Raw genomic sequence first — 23,607 nt, 5'->3', positions numbered from 1 at the left:
CTAAGTGTGACAGAAATTGTTATATAACAGTTACCAAGATTCTCTTTGAGAACCAACACAGTTCTTCAAATTAAAGACATACTTTAAATTCTAACCTTTAGTCACATTTATTACCCTAACCAATGTGGAGCTGCTGATTAAAAATTGCAAACAGATGTATGCAATATGTTCAGATTCTCAAAATAAATCATTTTTTAAAATGATAACTTAATGCATTAAAAGATTGCAAACACTTTTTCTATTTCTCAGTAGTATATTTTATAATAAGGGGGGAGGGGAAAATATGAGAACATTTTCTTACTGCTGTTTACAGGCGGACACGTCTCACAGGGGTTTCCCCAAGCTTTTCCCAGAGAGCAGCAGCATGAGGAACGACTGACTCCAACTCCAATTTCAGTATTGCAGGATAGGCTTCCATCCCCTCGTGGTCCATACTTCAGGTAGCAATTGCCAACACGATTATCTACATATAAAGCACATATGACTACAGCTGCACACAACAATCTGGGCAAAGCAACAGTAGGCGTTCATTTTAATGTTCCATATCTAGAAGCCGGAATTCAGATAACATAGTTCTTTTAAAGTCACTGGCAAGCTGAAAACATTCATGTACACTGTTACTGATGTTGAGAGAGACAGTATGGAGAAAGGGTAGCTTCAGCCTCCTAAGAACCCAGAGAACAGTTTTAAATGTTTGAGTATCTTCCAGATACATACAACACTCAGTTGTATGTAGTGTATGTAGAACATACAATATTCCCAGTTTTCAGTCCAGAAAACATCTAGAAGCCTTGCTGCAGTTTGCTGATAATATTTCTTCTCTATTTTCTGAGTTTGACTAGGCTGGATTCCACTCTCTTGTGGAAATTAGAAGTCACCTATTTCTCTATGGAACTGCAGAAAAAAAGTGCCATCTGTCATTGCACTGGAAGAGCTGTACTTGAAAAAAAAAATCTCCAAAAATCATTAGCATTGAAGAAAATAATCTAAACTTCCAGAAACTTTTGAGGAAAAAACGTTAGTTCACTCAAACTGATACTTCATGATGTAGACAACAGTTGGCATTGGTAGAATGAGTAATGAATCTGCTAAGAGAAGTACAACTTTGAGTTTTCTTTCTACTGCCAATACTACCTCCTTGTTCTGTATAAACGGCATGTAACTAGCAGTGAATCATAAATACAAGGAATGAGAATATAGTCAATTATGACAGTATTTCCTATTACAGTCAAATAAGAATAAATTAATTTCCTCAAGTTTAGTGTTATAATTTTAAAGATCACAGCTATGAATTAACTTACTATCAAAGTATGCCACTAAAGAAGCATAGAAACAACTTGGAAGAAAGATTCATTGTATAAAGGCCACAGTGTCTTTTTACATTTTTACTATTTCTGTTAATAGTATAACTAAGAAACTTGTATATGAATTTTTGAATGGTTTTCTAAATGAATATTTTGACCAGAAATACCACATTTTTAATTTACTACTTGTAGCAAGTGCCACACACTACATTCTTAGCATTTTACATGGAGTGAGATGAACCAAGTATGATAAATATGTGTAGTTCATCCTTTAAAAATCTCCAGGGTTTAACAAATATCTTGATATGACATGGCTTTTTAAATTATCCTGAGTTGTGGTACATATCACTGATCAGCCCATGTTGAGTGGAAGTCCTCTTTTTTAAAAAAATATTTATTTTAAATTTATTACATATTTTTTATTTACTAAGAGATTCTAGTAATAAATACAAGCTTTACAATTTGTTATGGCTGCAAAATAATATTAAGTTAGATCACAGTAATATAAACAGCCTTCCCAAAAAATTAAAAAAGGGCATATCCTGTTGTTCTCTTTATGGACTTGAGCTGAAACAACCCCAACACAGATATTCTCAGAATACCTATTTCCTCGTGTTCTCAGAGGAACTGCATGCTCCTCTCCAATTGTGACAGTGGGAGACATCTGCCTTTTTAAGTGAAGCTGAGATTTGGCTTCATGGTTCTTGAGAAAAGTGGAAAAAAAAGAGCTTTTTGGAAGATGACTTCGACTAAAGACCTCAGGTCCATTACAAGCAATAGGAGATAATAGTCCTTGGAAGGAAGGCAGAGTGTGGAATTCTCTAGCAGAGTATCAATACTGAGTCCGTAAAGGGTTTTAGGTTTCGGTTTACTACTCACATGAACTGTCTTGACAAGCCACCATGTTCTTCCTTGCCAAGGATAATATTTCTGTTCCTTCTGAGAGGAATTGGAATTAAAATTCCACTTTTTGCTCAAGCGTGCAAGAGATAGTTGCTATTGAAGAGAACCAGAAGTGCTGTCCTTTGACAAGAAGTTTCTGGAACACTTTTTGGCACAACCATTTAATTCCAGAAGTAAGAAACTTTCATTATCTTGGTAAGGTCTACTAGCCTGTGTCTTTTGTTGTTGTTGTTCTGTTTTGTTTTTCCTCAAGTGACTACAATCTTAGAGTGAAAATTGGGTAAGGCTTTACATTTGCAAATGACCCAAACTTCACTGTCACTGAAGCTGCAGTTTGGAGTTGCAGTCCTGAGACTATAACAGATCACAAGCAAAATGAACTTTAATTCTTCCCTCTTTGGCCTGCATAAGTCAGTATGGTAGACATATCCAAAGTATAACACCTCTTAAAACAGAATTAGTATAGCTGCATTGGAATGGCAATTGTCTTGGTGTTTCCTTTGCCCATGTTAACTCATTTAATCCTCTAGAAATATTATGAATGCTGCTGTTGAAAGGAAACAGATCAAAACCTATCAACGTTTAAAATCGTATAATGTATAACTAAGATGTCTTTATTTGCACTTGATGCCCCCATCTCTTAAAGGGCTTCTAAAAAAAGGGCATTGAAGTGCCATTTCATTCATGGAACAGGACTTAGTTGTTATCTTAATCTGATGATATTTCATGAGAAGCAGAGGCTTTGCACACTCCTATTAAAAACAAAAGCTGAATGTTCAGTGAATGTTTTTTGCACTTCATCATGAAATCAGGCTATATAGAGATGTAAATTGTGCATCTGAGAGTTACAGTTCCTGCCATATAGACAAGAGGATTACAGTTCTGCAAATCTCTGAAACTGAGGTTAAAACAAAACAAACCAAACAAAAAACACATTTGTCCAGCAGTCTAAACCTCAGGAACTTCTCTTTTCTGTGCAGGCAGTCACTGAGGAACTAAAAATATTTCTTACACAGGGGAAAGGAAAAGAGTGTTTAAGTATGAGAGAGGCCTAGTAGTACTTCCTCGAGACAGAAATAAAGTAGGGTCAAACAGTTTTTCTTTCACTTTCTTATTAAATTTTTTTTTCTTCTGAGAGGGAGGACTTGGACTCTCACTTGGGACTCTACAGTTGCTAGAGAGAATGTACACAGAAAAGAGAGACACATGGAAAAAATGAGCAATAAAATGTGTTCTGAAGGAAATATGCATTTCTATAGAAATGATTTGTCTAGAATATAATTATTTATTACCACACTATAGTAGTATTGCCAGTATTTAGAAAACGGGCAGATTTCTACTTCTCAATTTGTGCAAGTCTGAGTCTTCCCCAAGTATTAAAATAAAAAGGATGGTCTCCAAACAAAAAACTAAAAGGCTTTCCCAGGATCCCACACAAATCTTCAGAGCTGAACTTCTTTCAACACTACTTTCCCGAAAACTTCCCTAGACTGATTGCTCTTATATATTCTAATCACATGACAGTCTTATACCAAGTGGAAAAATGTAATGAAAGTAGAAGATACAATATGAAAATTCCATTTATGTCAGTATAAGGCAGAGATGATTATGCCAGAGAGAATTAAACTACAGTGAAATGTGCTTTTGAGTTTGTTATTAGTTAAATGGGCACCATAAGCAGTTTTAATTCCAGTTTAGACTTAAACAAAGAACTGGCAACTTTGAGGAAAATGGAAATACAAATAATATATGTTTGAACAAATTTTTAAAAAGTGTATTTTAAAGACTTTATAAACACCATCAGTCATTTACAAGAACTAATAAGCTCTAGAAAACTATACAGCAGGATCAGCAAGTGAATGATAATTTTTGTATCTTGCTACCCTCAAGTGCATCAAAACAGGCACGCTGCCTTCGAAGACAGACCAAAACTACCCATGTTTGATATATCTAGTATCCATCTAACATGATTATTCATTTGATTTCTACAGTGATACTTTAAGTAGCTTTTACTTACCCACACAACCCACCCCAGTAGGATTCAGCTGGAAATCTGGAGGGCAATTACATTCATACCTCCCAGGAGTATTTACACAGAGACCATTAACACAGTTAATGGGATCAGCACATTCATCAATATCTGAAATAGGAAGGCTATATTTATAAATCCATTCACTTGATGGAAAAGAGGAATCATTTTACATTTTAAAGCAAAACAGGCAAGAAATTTTCAAATACCAGTTATTTCTACCTGAAATTGAAGCAAAGAGCTGCTAATAATTCATCAAACACTTAAGAATAACCATCATGCAGCTGCATATATAAAAAGCATTTTTTAAATTTAATTCTTAAACTAAATCAAAAGCATACAATGCTAAAAACTCCTTATTTGGTGGAAAAAGATGTGCTTGTATAGCTGCTAGAGAATAAAATACATGTTGTGAACTCCTGTTTCAAACAACCCACTGCAATTAAAAGGGTATTTATTTAGCCTTGACATATTTCTGAAAAGAAGAAATATACCTGTACAGTTTCCTCCGGTTCTATCTAGTTCATAGCCATCATCACAGATGCAATGAAACATTCCTGGTAGATTATTGCAGGTACCAAACACACATATATTTTGGAAGGAGCATTCATCAATATCTGAAGGAATATATTAAGAAAAGAAAATTAGATACTGTTACCATATTAATGTTATAATAGTGTGTTGTATTGCAAAGTGCGAATGAAGACACATACAACTTCTGAGTGGAAGAAAATTAATAAAAGATGAAAAAAATTGGCAGGTACTGTCCAATAGCAAGATTCCTAAATTTCTAAAATAAAGCATCTGTGCAAAAGGTGAATGCAGCTCTAGTGAGCTATTTTTAGCAGAGACAGGAAAGCAGACAGCATTGATACCGTTTTACTAAGCACAGCTAAATTTTCACTTGGAATTCTGGATACACAGTTCAGGAGTGAATGAAAGATCTGTGGTGAACTTGGCTTGCTTGCTTTAGTCGAAGCTTGAGAAGTGATGTAATGCCTCTTTATAGTAATGTATGCGAAAGGGTAACTTTGGAATGATGGGGATTGGGTTAAGTTTTTGGATGAAAAATTTAAGATAAATGCCTAGTATCCAATGGTTCTCAATTAATTTAAACTGGAAATTAAAGCAAGTTTTCTAAATTGGACTATAGCCATGAAATGACCTCTGAATTGGGTCAGAAAGATAATCTGTGTTAAGATAAGCTTTATAAAGTTGTGGAAAAGAGTGTATCATTGAGAAGCTAATATACTAATATGTCAAGGGGTTTCTTTAGAAATCAGGTGAAATATTGCAATTACCGCACTAAATACAGGCTTTAGATTTTATCCCTTGATGGCAGAAATCAGCCAAAGAGTCACTTCTTTTGGAATCACAATAATATACCAAGTTTTTTGTCCAAAATTCTTCAATTTGTTTTTCAGCACATTATTGTGGACCCACTGAAAAGCCAAAATTGCATGACTTACTGTCTCTAGAATTAGAGAAATTTCTAGAATATTTTGTTTATCAATATACCAATTGGCTGATTTATTTATTTATTTATTTATTTATTTATTTTTGAACATTGGAACATTGGCATGATTATAAAATGGCTAACTGAGTTGCACTGAGAAATTTGCTAAGTTAAACAACTGATAATATTCAGTAATTACAATAGCTCTGACCAGAACACTTCTTAGATAATTTTTCACAAGCCTGAAGTCTGACTCATACATGTGCACATGAATATGTGAACATGCCACTAAAGTAAAATGCTTTGGAACATTAATTAAAAAGAATTTATGTAATACATGGTTTTCATGTTAAACTGAAAAAGGGTGTAAGAATACAACAAGAAACAGAAGCTCCACTGGATTAGAGAGAGAATCATTTCTTCTCTACTTCAGATGATCTACAATACACAGAGTGAAAGGATGATGATAAAAAAATCTTCAGGACACACTTCAAGGATTATTACAAAGTTGTCAAATATGGTTTATTAAAAATGAGGTCACTCAATGCAGTTTATATTTCCTATGTAAGCACATTAAATAAAATAGAGATGAATGCAGGTTTTTTCCACACACTATTCACTAGTGACAAGACTAAGAGAAATAGTAACAAAAAAAAACACCAACACAAAATTTCCAAGCCAAACTGCTGAGATTTCTGGGCCGCAGCCAGGAAAACTTCATAAAGAGATGAAAGCTACCTTCAACATAATTAAGACTGCAAAATAATCCTTAGTTGAATAAATTAGTTTTATATGTGAAGCATGTGTTACGTATTCTGCTTCCAGGTTGAGGTACTTCCAGAAGTTCTCGTTGTTTGCTTTATGGCAGCCAATCCAAACTCAGAAAATGAACTTGAAGTACTGGTAGCTTACCTTGGCATGACTTGCTGTCCGAGGAGGGAGTGAATCCCATCTCACACTCACAACGGTATGCACCAGGGACATTCAAACACTGTCCGTTTTCACACAGATTAACATTTTCTGCACACTCATCGATATCTGTGGGAGACAGGAATTTCTTTGAAACCACATGTCCAAATACAAATAATTTTATCCTACCATTTGCAGAGTTTTATTGATATAAAACAAATTGTTTACACCTGAAGATGAACCAAATTGAAAGAATGGAGAAAGGCAAATCTAATGTCATTTCCAAAATGACTCCTTCTACCCTGCTAAGATTCTTACCTATTATTATTATTATTATTATTATTAGAATTATTTGTTTTAATAATGCAAGGTTTTCAGTTTCAGTAATATTATGTCTGATAAATTCATTGAATGCTTTGCTCAGAAAGTCAAAGCTTTATTTTCTGTTATATATGTATATAATATATATTAATAATTAATAATATATATTATATATTTATGTTATATATTGTACTCTGCTCTGGTGAGGCTGCACCTCAAGTACTGTGTTCAGCTTTTTTATTTTAGCCTCACTACAAGAAGGACATCGAGGTGCTCAAGTGAGTCCAGAGAATGGCAACAAAGCTGGTGAGGGCTCTGGAGAACAAGTCTTAAGAGGAAGGGCTGAGGGAGCTCGGATTGTTCAGCCTGGAGAAAAGGAGGCTCTGGGGCGACCTTATCACTCTCTGTAAGTACCTTAAAGGAGGCTGTAGCGAGGTGGGGGTTGGTCTATTCTCCCATGTGCCTGGTGACAGGATGAGGGGGAATGGGCTAACAATGCACCAGGGGAGGTTTAGGTTCGATATTAGGAAGAACTGCTTTACCGAGAGGGTTGTGAGGCATTGGAATAGGCTGCCCAGGAAAGTGGTTGAGTTACCATCCCTCGATGTCTTTAAAAGACCTTTAGATGTAGAGCTTAGTGATATGGTTTAGTGGTTTAGTGGAGGACTTGTTAGTGTTAGGTCAGAGGTTGGACTAGATGATCTTGGCAGTTTCTTCCAACCTAGATGATTCTGTGATTCTATGATATTGCTCTGTTAGTCTGACATGAAACATTCTTTGTAAGTGTTACTTTGAGCATCGGTCCTTTCAAAAAACATGGCTCATTTTCACTTTTCTAAGATTTTTGATAGCTCTAAAAAAGAGCAAAATTGTGAATTAAATTAAATTTTATATTTACAAATGTGAAGCATAAACAATAGGGATTAAAATTCATGTTCATTAGCCACAAACTTGAAACACACATCAATAAACCAAATATGAAGATCCTACTTCTGAGATCAAAAACTAATAGTAATAAGTCTTCTGACTGATTGTTATATTAAGTTTTAATAATATTTAAGGTGTAAATTGATTTTGGTTAGTTAGCTAATACTGAATGTGTTCACGTTACTTTCTTTATTTTACTACTCTTACGATGCATTCCTTCAAACCTTAAAAACTGCTGACCTCATACAGAACAAATAAGAACTGTAGAGCAGAGACACTGTTGCATTTCCACTCCGTAAGTGATAGAAAACACAGCAATTCAATGCTCATAAGTTTATGTCTTATATAAAATCCTTACACTTTATACAATCTCTTATACTTCGAGTGATTTTGAAACACTTTCTGTATGGTAAATGATGTTCAAAAAAACTTAAATGCAGAGATAATGGGCAACATTTTTCAATTGCAACTTGTTTTTATTTAAAAGAAAATCATTAAAAATAATGATTTAATCATTAATGATTACATCCAATTCAGTCCTCTTTCCCCTAGTGAGGGCAAAATGAAATATCTCTTCCCTGTCAGAGACAGACCCAGTCAACAGAGCAGGGTCAATGACAGCTGAATCCTTGTCCTCTTGAAACTGCACATTCACATTCAAAAAAGAGCAAAAGGAAAAGGAGAAAAGAGCACACAGGAGTTTCACACAACAACTGGTCTCACTGCATCCAGTTTGGCATGCAAATCGAAGGGTCAACTGCCTTTGTTAACATTTGTTCAGGAGATGGGTCTTAATAGACATTTTTATATTTATTCTCTTGCACTTTGGGCTTGGGTCTAATTTTGCAGCGTTCCCATGAAGCAGAAACCAGTAGTGGCAAATCAGCTTTCACAGAAACTTCTTACCAGAACAAGTAAATCCATCCCCTGTGAATCCCTCTGCACATGCGCAGCGGTATGACCCTGGGGTATTTACACACTGAGCATTCACGCTGCACTGGTGTGTCCCATTGGAGCATTCATCAAGATCTACACATCAGGGACAAAAGAGCATAAGCAGTAATACAGCAGTTAGTGTACTTTGCTTGCAATTAACTGTCAAACTAAACAAGCATACAACATCTACACAATGGATGGAATTCAGCTGATTCATTGGAGTCAACGTTGACATCATTACTTAAATGTTAATATCCTGATAAAGAACTTGGAATTAAAGTGTGTTGAAAATAACAGAACAAAGAGATATGGTGAGGTGAAAATCTAACACACATCTGATGAGCCTTCTCAATGAACAGAACACAAAACCAACCTAATGCTATGAAAATCAATGCAAGCTTTACTACTAACTTGGATGCCAATTTGGATTTAAAAATAACACAAGCCAAACCAAATCAAACCAAACCAACAACAAAAACAGAAGACTCTCCTGCCGCTAAATGGCAATTGCAACTTGACTTGATGGAAATGGCCATCTGAGTGCATGATGTAAGTTAGTATCAGGTGCTGCACTGTGACACATGATATGTGGTACCTGATGGCCCTTTCCACACTCTGCCTTGCCCATCAGCAGACATCTGTATAAGGGACTCCTGGAGGAACATTCTGTACCCAGGAGCTATCTTAACAACATGTAACAACATATCTTACCATCAAATAGGATGTCTTATTTAGCATAGCTTTAAAATAGCTTTAAAATCTTACAAAATCTGGCTTGTAGTAAAATCTCATAATACAGGTACTTTTTCTTTCATATATTATACCAATAAAGCCTAATTTTTAAGTGAATCTTGTCTTCCACAGGTCCCAAAATGTTATGCAAAATAGGTAAATATTACAATCTCTTTTACACACCAAAGTTAAAAACAAAGGCAAGGAGACATAATGTGACTGTAGCAGCCCAGCAAATGTAGAATCAAGTTTCCCATACTTCAGGTCCAACCTGCTTTATATTAGGCCTATTAACTAGAAATACTACAGGATTTTTTTTTCCCAGAAAAATGGTATTAAGTAACAGAAATAATATCTTAATGGCAGGAAATCTCAAAACAAACTCCACCTTATTTTTGACTGAATTTTGTATTTTGCCCATTCTAGCTGTTGTATATAAACTTTGCAAAATACGTATTTAACACAGTAGGATGTTACACAGAGAGGCTCTTGAAAAAAAAATTTTTTTTTTTTTTTTTAAATATATATATTTTTAAATATATTTAAAAAAAAAAAAAAAAAAGCGAACTCCCCAAACATAAGAATCTTGTATACTCATCTATCCACAGAGTGCAGCAAATAGATGAATAATACTTTTGTTTCTAATGGAGTAATCACAGTCATATTGCATGTTTTGTTAAAAAAAGAAAAAAAAAAAAAGGAAAAAGGGAAAAAAGGAAAAAGAAAAAAAAAAGAGAGAGAAAAAAACTTAATTTTTCTATATACTTACCAATACATTTAATGCCATTCCCAACCCATCCCTCTCTGCAACTACATTTAAAACTTCCTGGTACATTGACACATGAGGCATGCATGTCACAGTTGTGAGCACCAATTTCACACTCATCCACATCTAGAAGCACAAAATAAACTGTTAGTATTTACATCAGGAGAACCATAATATTACAAATGATGTTTCCCTTGGATTTTACTAATTTCCATTGCATAGTTTTGCAATCCTTTAAAAAACCAAAAAGTTCAAAACCATATGCTATATTCAAGCAAGCAAAACCATATTCAAGCAAGTGACATTATTTTATAAATTAATAATAGTGATACTTGCATTTTCAATTGTACTTTCATTATATTTTCATTTGTTATTCATTATATATTCATTTCATATACTTTTCATTTGTTCTTTGTTAGTAAACATGGTAAAATTAGTTTGATTTCCTATAGTTGCTTTTTGGTGTGAAATTAAAGCTGTCTTACAGACAAGTATGCTCATATGCCTAAAATGGGTTGACATCCTTGATTGTGTGGGCACATTGCAGTTATAGAAATGACTTGTCCTAGATTTCTGAAACTATAAAACAAATTCTTATACACGGAATTACAGGAGGAATTCCATCAACCTTCCGAGAAGAGTCATTTTGGATGACCTCAGCTTCCCCCTAACAGAGTAGACCACCCTGCAGAAAGATGCCATTTAGCACAGGAAGTTGTACAGTTTGAAACTGCATTACTATGATTCTTTAAAATTTCTTAGCATGGGTAAGAAGGAAGGCATATACTTTCCTTCTTACACCATTTTTTTTTTTTAATTTTCATTCTTTTATTCTATTTTTTTCCCCTTTTGACCTTAGACTCCTGGGTCATTTCTCACAGCTGTAGTTGATATATGAGTTTATACTTTGAGTATGCATGACAAATGGGTACAGATTAAATACTTCTACCACAGATGCTGCCATACCTAGTCAGGTTCTATTTGGTACTAGATATTCCTCCAGTCTATAGCAAAAAAAGTTTTGCCTTTAAAACTGCAGTTACATATGAGGTCTCTTATATCACATTGATGTTGGTCAAAGAGCAAACCTTTTCAAACTCCTGGATACATGCTGATACATGTAATATAGTTAGACTCCTACATTTACTACCTAATGGTAGAAATTACACTCTCTCACTTGTGTGTGAACACTTGTGCATTTATTTTACCTGAAAGCCAATCAAGATATCTACACACTGTAACACATATGACAGAAATTTACCTGTGCATCCAGTGGTTCCTTTCTTGACCGAATATCCTAGCTGGCAGTGACAAATGAATGAACCTTTAGTGTTTTCACACTCCCCAAACATACAGATGTTGGAATTCAAATCACATTCATTTACATCTGTAAGTGCACATAAATTCATTGTTACTTAAAAATTACTAACACCTAAGTGTCACCTAACAGCATACTTTGTCTTTTTGGAATATTGTTGTTGAGGTGAAAATACCAGAAGCACATAAAGAGGAGCCATTTGACTTCCTCAGGGGTGAAGAGGCCTTACAGAGAGATCTTGACAAATTAGAGAGCTGGGCCATCACCAACCCACATGAAGTTTAACAAGAGCAAGTGCTGGATTCTGCACTCAGGAAGGGGCAGCCCTGGCTATACATACAGAGGGATGAGAAGCTGGAGAGCAGCCCAGGAGTATGTGGGGGTTCTGGTCAATGGCAAGTAGAATATGAGTTAACAGTGGGCCATGACAGCCAAATGGGCCAACTGTATTCTGAGATGCATCAAGCACAGCATAGCTAGCCAGTTGACTGAAGAGATTGTCCTGCACTGCTGGTGTGTCCACGCTGGTGTGTCCTCACCTTGAGCTCTGTGTCCAGTTGTGTGCACCACAATATAAGAAAAATATAAAACTTTTAGGGAGCATTCAAAGGAGAGTGACAAAGATAGTGAAGAGTCTAGAGGGAAAGACATCTGAGGACTATCTGAGGTCCCTTATTCAGCTTAGAGAGGTGGATGCTGATGGGAGACTTCATGGCGGCCTGCAGCTTCTTCACAAGGGGTGTGGAGGGGCAGGCGCTGAGCTCTGCTTTCTGGAGACAGAGACAGGACCCGAGGGAACAGCATGGAGCTGGGACAGGGGAGGGTCAGGCTGGGAGTTAGGGAAAGGTTCTGCACCCAGAGGGTGGTTGGGCACTGGAATAAGCTTCCCAAGGAAGTGGTCACAGCACTGAGCCTGCCAGATTTCAGGAAGCATTTGGACAATGCTCTCAGACATATGGTTTGATTCTTGGGTGGTCCTGTGCAGTCATGAGTTAGACTTGATGATCCTTGTTCATTCCAACTAGAGATATTCTATGATTCTATGACAGTTTATTCAGCACTACATACGATTAGTTTCTACTCAGTGTGCACATGTGTAAAATGAGTAATGAAAGGTTTATTTGACAGATGTTCACAAAATATAATTTTATTAATATAGCCCAAACCACCTTAAAGTATAGTATATAGAAAACATTAAATGTAAAATATTAGGGTTTTGTATAAACAGTAGAACTATCTAAACAGGTTTATTTAATTTGAAGAAGTATTTTTATTTTGATTTCCTTCATAATCACTCATAGTAAATTAATGTAGTTGAGAGGATAAACTAAAACATTTACAAGAGACAGAAGAAAATGCTGGGGCACCCAAACATTTTCTTCTCTATAGTGAAGTTTTAGGCAAATCCTACAATTACAATTATATCAATCCTATTTTTGAAATTACAGGGGTTTATTTATGCATATGGACTTTTCAAATTTTCTGCTACACTTCTTGACATTTATACTGTAGCAAGACAGATTGGTAGATTTTTTTTTTTTTTTAACATTTACATACATAGTTCTATAACCTGCCTCCATTATCCCTTCAAAGACTCCAAAGCATGAGTTGTACAATTTTTGGACTTTCATTACCTTTGGTTTGTACAGCTACTTACCAATGCAAGTTTTCATGTCCATAGATGCCATAAATCCATCATAACAGAGACAGCGATACTCCCCTGGAATGTTAGTACATTGCCCACCATCACAGATATCTGGATTGTTTTCACATTCATCAATATCTGAAATAAAAGGAGAAAATAACTCTGTCACACTGATACAGACTGGCTAACAGAATACCATATTTAGATTGGCTGAAAGGCGCCATGCTGGAACTTTCAATCTATTTTTAATGAAAACCCATAATGATATTAAAAACTACCTGCACATGTCCTGACATCTGGCATTAGAGCATAACCATCACTGCAGCTACATTCATAGCTGCCTTCGGAGTTAGTGCAGTGGGTGTCGCAGCCTCCATTCATTATCATACATTCATCAATATCTGGGGAAGCAACATAAGTTACAGTAAGTCTACTTTTATAAGGATAAGTCATTTTACTTAAGAGATGAAGCAGTTTGCCAGTGATGATCTTGAGTTTTCATTCTCACACTACACTCCCTTTATTTAGATTTTGTTCAGCCTTCCTTCCCTCTTTCAACTGCATTTTCATCTATGGGAGCAAGTGACTACTTTTAAGTTATTTATATTCACATATATTATTAAAGATACAGGTTTAACAAAGGGGGAAAAGACAACAGGTGGAAAGAAAAAGAAAGAAAAGCCCTAAGAAACTAAAGTTTCATGTACACTTGATATGCAGCACAAATTTGTGTAATTGCAAAAAATAAGCAAAAGCAGCAACAAAAAAAAATCTCAGACCCTCTGCTCTCATTGCCTATGTGCTGACAAATACATAGTTCAGTATTACTAAAGTGTAGGATTTTTAGAAACATATACAGTAAGTAGAATAAAAACTATATGTGCTTGGGCTGTTCTTTCTCAACTAAGAAATGGAGCAATATTTTCTCATTGTTTCACACTCAAGCTTATGATTTTAATGGCATAGCATCATAAGAGTCTTATTTTCTCAAAGCATGTTTCAGAGTTCAGTACAGCAACGGTGTTACACTTTCTTAATACTCTTAAGGTGAAATGTCCACAATAGGTCATGATATACTTGATAGCAGAAAATGAGAAGATGGCTCTGCATGAAATAGAGGCAAAGTCATATGAAACAATACACGCTTAAGTACAAATACATAGGTTAAGGCATACAGCACTTGCCTATGCAGCCTTGTCGGTCAGAAGTAGCCTGGTATCCAGAGTTACAGGAACACTGGTATGTTCCAATCATGTTCACACATTTGCCATTTCTGCAGAGATTGTCACTTAGTGAGCATTCATTTATATCTGGAAAATAATCATTTATATCAATTATTTCTTAGTCAGAGAAAGGGGGTAAGGAATACATTTTAAACCAGTGGATTTCAGACACTTTCAATTTCTGGCTCTTAGCTCATTCTTGTTCAAGGTATGGACCCTAAACAGTATGTCTGAAACAGTGACCAAACGTTTATTTTCTTCATTTTGTTCTGTGAATATTAACTGTAGCAGAACCCCTCAGAAAGTCCATGGTACTCCAATCTGCTGGTTTAAGCCAACTCTTGCAATGACTATTCATCAAACACAGAAGACAAAGATGTAATATGATTATATGATTTATGGCTTTTTTTTTTTTTTTTTTTTTTTTTTAACCCCTTCAGTAGTGAATTATGTGCAAAAAGGAGAACTGCATTTCACTGTGGGACAGAAACACTTTTTTTTTGTGATTGTAGGAAAAAGGTTCACTTTATGCTTTTATGCCTTTTAATTGAAAATGGCCAACATGAGTGGTACAGTCCTTCGAGCTGCTTAATAACCCTTAGAGGCCTGCTAAAAAACTCCTCTTTGAAGCCAAAAGTGCTGAGGGCACTGGAAATTTTACAGGATCTTCTATAGGGATTTAATTTGCAGGTATTTATTTTATTTGAAGTTATTCAAAGAAGGAACATGAATTTGTTTGAGATATTCCTAAGGCAACATCCTTGCCAGTGACAAAAAGTTTTCATAGCACAAATGACTGCTCTTCATAGAGAGGAGAAGACTGCTATCCTTAGTTGAAACTCACCAATGCATTCCTCATGTGATGGTGACAGTTCATGTCCCACAGGACAGTCACACTGAAAACTCCCTTCTGTGTTCACACAAGTGCCACCTCTACACAGTAGAGGGTTGCGTTCACATTCATCAATATCTGAAAATAAACCAGGGAAAGAAAGTATAAAATCATTACTAAGGAGCAACAAAGGGAAAAGCAATTCTCAGTGCCTGGAAGTGACAAAATCTGGAGGTCACAAATAAAAAGAAGGTTTAATTGAAGCAGTGTTCCTCCTTTCCTTATTCTATGTAACACTGCAAAACAAAAGTCCTTTATGTTACTGAATTTTAAAATAAGTTGGGCTTTTTTTTCAAGAAAATAAGATAAATGTATCATTCAAAATTAAGTGCTCTTAGAGACACATGAGACAAGAAAAGATAGCATCTGTTTGGATGGTCATCATTTTGAGCAATGTATTAACATTCAGTTGCAATTTTCAAAAAAAGTTACCTTCTAAATTTAACCAGATACCCATTTCAGGCATGCATTGAAATTGTTGTCCATGGATCGCAGTTAATGGGGACATGCGTGTAAATTTTTAACTGAAAGGATAGTAAAAGGATAGATAGCTTGATAACTACTGTGTATGTGGATATGCGGCTGAGAAATAGACATGTTACAACTTACAATGGAAAACTGAATATTTGACTCATGAACCTGAAAAAAACAGCTAACACTATAGATATGGAAAGAAATATGAACAATGGACCTTCAAGGTGCAGGAAGCACTCACACTTTTGGACTCCCAGGAAGCATGACTAGCTACCCTTGAAATAAAGACATTTATTCAAATAGGTAGACTAGTATTTTATTCAAATAGGTAGACTTCATTCGCCTAAGAAATAGCCAAGACATCATAGGGTTTTGCAGGTTATTCACAAAACGAGAGAAACTGGCTGATGATAGAATCCAATTTATCTTTTGATAGACTCCTGTTTGGCTAATTCTCAAAGCTCTAAAACGTTTTAATTCAGCATGCCTTCCTTTTCTTAGTTTCTGCAAAAGGCCTTCAAGAAGTCATTTCTTTCTCTTCTTATTTTCTCACTCTCTGTGTATTTACCTGACATCTTGCTTCCTTGCCTCTGACTTACAGAAACCAAACAGTATTCTTTCTCTGCATTTGCAGAGAGTGTCCGTCTCTCCTGAAGGTTTCCACAGTTTAGCTTCCTTACTATATTTTTTCAGTGATTTGGGCAATGATATTTTGATGACTCTGTTTTCAAGCATCATAATATACAGGAAACCAAGGAAAGGTGACAGGAAGCCTGCGTGGAGGCCACAGAACCATGCACTTGAGTTCAATCAAGGAGCACAGAATACTCCTGACAGAACTCAAACATAAAAATGAAGCATAAAATACACAAAAGCAGGCATAGGCGACCCAGGAGGCATACTGAAGCACTGTTTGAGTATGCAGGGATGCCACCAGGATTTGACCTTGGCAAGGGTTGTAAAGGGCAACAAGAAAGTCTTTCACATGCAGAGCATCAGCACACAGAAGATGAGGGAAAATATGAGCCCAGTGCTGAATGGAACTGGTAACCTAGGATGCCTGGAAGAAGACAAGATATTCAATACTGTCGTTGCATACATCTTTACTGGTCACGTTTGCTTTCAGGAATTTGAGGCCTAAAATCAGTGGAAAAGTCTGGAATCAGGAAGACTCATTCCTCAGTCAGAGAAGTCAAGGAACATTTAAACAATGGGGCCATGTGCTGATCCATGGAACCTCAAGAGTTGCATGCATGAGTGCAAAGGGAGCTGACCGGTGTCACTGTGAGGTCACTACAGATGATCTTTGAAAGGGCATGGCAATTAGGTGACGATCTTCTGGATGGGAGGAAAGTGAATATTAATCCTATCTTCAAAAAGGGCAAAAAGGAGGATCCAGACCATTCAGCCTCACTTCAGTCTCTGGGAAGGTGATAGAGCAAAGAATCCTGGAAGCCATTTTCAAACACAGGAATTACATGGAAGTGAAAGGGTATGATTAGCAGAGATTCAAAGGGAAAGTCAGAGCTAACTAACCTGACAGTGTTCATCAATGAAATGTCTAGATCAATGAATGAGCGAGCAGTGAATGCTTTTCGTTTTAACTTTAGAAAGGCATTTGACACTGTCTTCCCTAAGACCCTAGCAGACAAACTGATAATATATGATCTAGATGAGGACACAGTGGAGTGGACTTAAAACTGGATGAACTGCCAGGTTCAAAGGGTTGTGATCAGTGTCACAAAGCCCAGCTAGACATTGGTTGCTAGTGGTATACCTCAGGGGTCAATAATGGGACAAATACTGTTAATCATCTTTAATGATCAAGATGATGGGTCAGAATGCACCCTTGGCAAGTTGGCAGGTGACAGAAGAAAGAGTGGTTAATGTACCAGATGGTTGTGCTGCCATTCAATTCTGCCTTGCGAGGCTGAAGAAATAAGCAAACTGGAACCTCTCATCAACAAATAGTGATGCCCCCAGGGCGGAATAAACAGATGCAACAGCACAGGCTGGGGACTGACCAACTGGATAGTAGGTTTGCAGAAAAGGACCCGGGGATCCTGGGGAACAAACTTAACATGGTGCAGAAATGTGCCCCATGCAGTGAAGGTCAACATCATCCTGGGCTGCATTAGAAAGTGCACCACAAGCAGGCTGGAGGGGGGTGAACATCACCCTCAACACCAATAAGACTACATATGGAGTGGTACATTCAGTTCTGGGCTCTGCAGTACATGGATGTACTTGTTAAATTCTCATTAAAATCATAGAGAAGACAGATGTCTGGGGTTCCGACATGCAAAGAAAAGCTTAGAGAGTGAACATGTGAATGTTCAGCATGGGTAAGAGAAGGCTCAGGGGGTCTTATCAATGTGTATATATATCTTCTGGGGAAGGTAAAGAAGAAAGTCACCTTCTGAGTGGTGTCCAGTGACAAAATGAGAGACAAATGGGTACAAAACCGAAGCACAGGAAATTGTATTTAAACATGGAAAGGAACATAGAATCATAGAATCATAGAATCATAGAATATCCTGAGTTGGAAGGGACCCTTAAGGATCATCAAGTCCAACTCTTGACACCGCACAGGTCTACCCAAAAGTTCAGACCATGTGACTAAGTTCACAGTCCAATCTCTTCTTAAATTCAGACAGGCTCGGTGCAGTGACCACTTCCCTGGGGAGCCTGTTCCAGTGTGCAACCACCCTCTCTGTGAAGAACCCCCTCCTGACGTCCAGCCTAAATTTCCCCTGCCTCAGCTTAACCCCGTTCCCGTGGGTCCTGTCACTAGTGTTAATGGAGAAAAGGTCTCCTGCCTCTTGACACCCCCTTACGAGGAAGTTGTAGACTGTGATGAGGTCTCCCCTCAGCCTCCTCTTCTCCAGGCTGAACAGGCCCAGTGACCTCAGCCGTTCTTCGTACGTCTTCCCCTCCAGGCCTTTCACCATCTTCGTAGCCCTCCTCTGGACACTTTCCAACAGTTTCATGTCCTTTTTATACTGTGGTGCCCAGAACTGCACACAGTACTCGAGGTGAGGCCGCACCAGCGCAGAGTAGAGCGGGACAATCACCTCCCTTGACCTACTAGCGATGCCGTGCTTGATGCACCCCAGGACACGGTTGGCCCTCCTGGCTGCCAGGGCACACTGCTGGCTCATATTCAACTTGCTGTCTACCACGACCCCCAGATCCTTCTCTTCTAGGCTGCTCTCCAGCGTCTCATCGCCCAGTCTGTAAGTGCAGCCAGGGTTTCCCCGTCCCAGGTGCAGGACCCGGCACTTGCTCTTATTGAACCTCATGCGGTTGGTGATCGCCCAGCTCTCCAACCTGTCCAGATCCCTCTGTAAGGCCTTTACGCCCTCATTTGAGTCCACAACTCCTCCAAGTTTGGTGTCATCAGCAAACTTGCTCAAAATACCCTCTATTCCTACATCCAGATCGTTTATAAAAATATTGAAAAGTACCGGCCCTAAAATGGAGCCTTGAGGGACCCCACTGGTGACCGCCCGCCAGCCTGACGCAGCCCCATTTACCATAACCCTTTGGGCCCTGCCCGTTAGCCAATTGCTCACCCATCGTATGATGTTTTTATTTAGCTGTATGGTGGACATTTTGTCCAGTAGGATCCTATGGGAAACCGTGTCAAAAGCCTTGCTGAAGTCCAAAAAAATCACATCAGCTGGTTTCCCTCGGTCCACCATACGGGTGATCTTATCATAAAAGGAAATCAGGTTAGTTAGGCAGGACCTACCCTTCACAAACCCATGCTGGCTGGGACCAATGACTGCTTTGTCCCCCAGGTGCGCCTCAATAAGTCCGAGAACCAACTTCTCCATGATTTTACCAGGCACTGACGTGAGACTGACAGGCCTGTAATTGCTAGGGTCTTCTTTCTGACCCTTCTTGAAAATTGGCACAACATTTGCCAGCTTCCAGTCTACCGGGACCTCTCCAAATTCCCAGGATCGTTGAAAAATAATTGAAAGAGGTTCCGCGATGACATCCGCCAGTTCTTTCAGCACCCGGGGATGAATCCCATCCGGACCCATGGACTTGTAGGGATCCAGGTGGAGTAGCAAATCCCGCACACGTTCAGGGTCAGTTGGGAGTTTGTCATCCCCACCGTCCCGGCCCTCCAGCTCAGGGCACCCTGGGTCCCGAAGCCCATCATCGGCATTGAAGACAGAGGCAAAGAAGGCGTTAAGCGTCTCTGCTTTGCCTATGTCATTGTCTGTGAGGAGACCTTCCCTATCAAGGAGCGGCCCTATGAATTCTTTAGTTCTCCTTTTTCCATTTACATATCTAAAAAAACCCTTTTTATTTTCTCTCGCAGACACAGCCAGCTTCAACTCTAGCTGTGCTTTGGCCATACGAACTTTCTCCCTACAAACACGAACAGTATCCCTGTATTCTTTCCATGACGCCTGGCCCTCCTTCCAGTAGCGAAACACTCTCTGTTTCCGCCTAATCTCCATTAGAACATTCCTGGTCAGCCACGCCGGCCTCCTGCCCCGCCTGCCTGACTTGCGATATTTAGGAATTGCCTGATCTTGTGCTTCTAGGAGGCATCGCTTAAAGAGTGACCAGCACTGGTGGACATCGAGGCCTTCAAGAGCAGTTTCCCAGGGGACCTTGCTGACTAGTTCCCTGAGCAGCCTGAAGTCCGCTTTCCCCATATCTAGGGATGAGGTTTTGGTGGCACTTTTCCTTCTGTCACCATAAATTTTGAACTCAACCACTTCACGGTCGCTATGACCGAGGCGGCCACCAATCACCACATCTCCCACCAGACCCTCTCTGTTTTCTAGCAACAGGTCTAGGAGGGCACCTTTCCTAGTTGGCTCCGTTAGCACCTGCACCAAGAAGTTATCATCTAGGTGCTTCATGAACCTCCTGGACTTGCTCGTGTCAGCCGTGTGGCACTCCCAGTTAACGTCCGGCAAGTTGAAGTCCCCCATAAGGACAAGGGGAGTTAATCTCGAGGCCTCTCTTAGTTCTGTGAAGAATAATTTATCGGCGCTATCGTCCTGGCCAGGCGGTCTGTAATAGACTCCCACAACGACATCCCCTTTATTTGTTCGTCCCTTGATCCTTACCCAGAGGCTCTCAACTTTGCCATCGCCGACCTGAAGTTCCACACAGTCCAGCCCCTGCTTCACATGCATCGCCACCCCACCACCTCGCCTACCCTGCCTGTCCCACCTGAAGAGCCTGTAACCATCTATCGCAACACCCCAGTCACAGGACTCATCCCACCAGGTTTCGCTTATGCCGATGATGTCGTAGTTGCGGGACTGGGCCAGGACTTCTAGCTCATCTATTTTATTCCTCATACTGCGTGCGTTTGTGTAAAAGCATTTCAAGTGCGTCTCCTTACACTCAGCACCTTGTGGATCTGACCAAAGGACCTCACTGGCACACAGCCCCTCTGATTCTAGCGTACCATCCCTTAGGTCATCACCGGCGCGCCTGGTTTTAGCCCCTTCCCCCTTCGACTCTAGTTTAAAGCCCTATCTATCAGCCCTGCCAACTCCTGACCAAAGATCCTTACCCCTCTCCGAGAGAGGCGCATCCCAACCTGTGCCATCAGGCCCGGTGTAGCGTAGACCTTCCCATGATCAAAGAAACCGAAATTCTGCCGGTCACACCAGTCTCGAAGCCACGAGTTTATGTGAACAGTACGTCTTTCAGCTTCGATCCCCCCTATCGGAAGGACAGAGGCAAACACCACCTGCGCCCCTGATCCTCTAAGTAGTCGCCCCAAATCCCTAAAGTCTCTTTTGATCGCCTTCGGACTTCTCGTTGCTACTTCATCGCTACCAGCCTGAAAGACCAGTAGCGGGTAGTAGTCAGTGGGCCGTACCAGGCGCTTGACTTTCTTGGCAAAGTCTCTCACCCGAGCCCCAGGGAGGCAACAGACTTCTCTGCGGGTTGGGTCCGGTCGGCATATCGGTCCCTCTGTCCCTTTTAGGAGGGAGCCCCCCATAACAATAGCCCTTCTTTCTTTTTTGAAGGATGATGTGGCAATGCGACGTGTAGGTCGCATTGTCTTAGGCGCCCCCTCCAACTGGGACGGGTGTTTGTCTACTTTGTCATTTAGATTGTCTTGCTCTAGTCCTTCATATCGATTATTTAAGGGTAGATGAGAAGGTGAGGTGGGCAGAGAGAGGGCTCGCCTACCACCCCGAATAGGCACCTGCCTCCATTCCGCCCCTTGATCTAGGTCTCCTCCCGCTGCCTGGCCGGAGGAGGGAACCTCCGTCTTCTGCGTAACAGGAGACGCCTGTGCCGTGGCAGTCTCGTGAGCCTGCCTCAGAGAGGGTAGAGTGCACCTCCACCAGTCAATTTCCCTCTCTGATTCCCTGATGCTCCTGAGCCTGTTCACCTCCTCCCGGAGCTCCGCTACCTGGCTGAGCAGTTCTTCAACCTGGGCACACCTCCCACAGGCATACCCACCACTGCTGTCGGAAACCGACAGAAGGCTGGGGCACACTCTGCAGCCCAGGACCTGGACGGCTGAGGTCCTGGTTTCCCTGAGCCCTCCGTCTGAGTAGCCACACTGGCGACCGTGGCTGGAGATGCCTCACGAGATGCGGAGGCCACGGTTTTCTGCCTGGTTGATACCATGGTCAGGTTCTACGCAAGCAGGTTACAAGCACCGAAGGGAGAGGCAGCTGCAAAAGAGCGACAATGGGCCCCCCGCTCGCCCTGCCCGCGTGAACTGCCACGCAAACTGCCACGCCCTTCGATGTGCCACGCCCTGTTTGCCCGTCCTGTTCGCCGCGCTCCTGGTCGCTCGCGCTCCCTAGGGGCAACTTTTAAACAGCCTGGGAGGGGGCGCTGCTGGCTCCGCCCTCGCCTCGTCAGCCTCCCTCGCGAGGACAGCCGGGTCCCGGCGGCTCCCCCGAGTGGCCTCGATGCCGGACAAAAAGCCCTGCCCGCCTCCCACATTTTTAGTGGGAGGATGCTCTGGCACTTGAACAAGTCTCTAAGAGAGGCTGTGCAATACCTGTCCTTGGAGATTTCCAGTATTGAACTGTTCATGGTCCTTGCTCTAGTTTATCCTGCACTGAGCACCGGTTGGACTGGATGACCTCCAGAAGTCCTCCAACCTCAATGAGAGGGACTGTGATTCTGTTTCATCGGCCTTTGAATAGAGCTTGAACAATTTGTCCCTTTCAAAGACATATTTGCATAACAGAACTAAAAAAGTTAGGATTTAGTAAAAAAAATAAAAATAAAATGGAACATCTTGTACTCGTGGGGCACTTCAACTTCCCTGACATATCCTGGAAGCACAACACAGCCCAGAGAAAGCAGTCTAGGAGGTTTCTGGAGAGCATGGAAGATAGCTTCCTGACACAGCTGGTTAGTGAACCTACCAGGGGTGGCGCCCCGCTAGACCTTCTCTTCACAAACAGAGAAGGACTGGTGGAGGATGTGATTGTCGGGAGCTGTCTTGGGCAGAGTCACCACGAAATGGTGGAGTTCACTATTCTTGGCGAGTCCAGGAAGGGGACCAGTAAAACAGCTGTATTGGACTTCTGGAGGGCTGACTTTGAGCTGCTCAGGACACTAGTTGGTAGTGTCCCTTGGGAGGAGGTTCTGAAGGGCAGAGGAGTCCAGGAGAGCTGGGCGCTCTTCAAGAGGGAAATCTTAATGGCGCTGGAACGGTCTGTCCCCACGTGCCCAAAGACGAGCTGGGGGGGAAGAAGACCAGCCTGGCTCAACAGAGAATTGTGGCTTGAGCTTAGGAGAAAAAAGAGGGT

General features: G+C 40.1%; 1 protein-coding gene across 2 annotated transcripts in view; it reads right to left on the bottom strand.

Annotated features, from left to right (window-relative positions):
• Window positions 1-23,607, bottom strand: part of FBN2 (fibrillin 2) — a 197,460-nt gene that overhangs the window by 37,396 nt on the left and 136,457 nt on the right. For both annotated transcript variants that reach the window (XM_032205669.1, XM_032205670.1), the window contains exons 25-35: window positions 15,314-15,439; window positions 14,431-14,556; window positions 13,525-13,647; window positions 13,259-13,384; window positions 11,545-11,670; window positions 10,287-10,409; window positions 8,756-8,878; window positions 6,605-6,730; window positions 4,731-4,853; window positions 4,225-4,347; window positions 302-463 (exon numbers count right to left, since the gene is read on the bottom strand). In XM_032205669.1, the coding sequence (XP_032061560.1) occupies window positions 302-463; window positions 4,225-4,347; window positions 4,731-4,853; window positions 6,605-6,730; window positions 8,756-8,878; window positions 10,287-10,409; window positions 11,545-11,670; window positions 13,259-13,384; window positions 13,525-13,647; window positions 14,431-14,556; window positions 15,314-15,439 (1,407 nt within the window). The remainder of the gene's footprint in view (window positions 1-301; window positions 464-4,224; window positions 4,348-4,730; window positions 4,854-6,604; window positions 6,731-8,755; window positions 8,879-10,286; window positions 10,410-11,544; window positions 11,671-13,258; window positions 13,385-13,524; window positions 13,648-14,430; window positions 14,557-15,313; window positions 15,440-23,607) is intronic.

The sequence above is a fragment of the Aythya fuligula genome, chromosome Z (genome assembly GCF_009819795.1).
Source record: "Aythya fuligula isolate bAytFul2 chromosome Z, bAytFul2.pri, whole genome shotgun sequence".
NCBI lineage: Eukaryota > Metazoa > Chordata > Aves > Anseriformes > Anatidae > Aythya > Aythya fuligula.
Note: the sequence above shows the minus strand (reverse complement) of the source record. Positions and strands in the feature narration are given on the sequence as shown.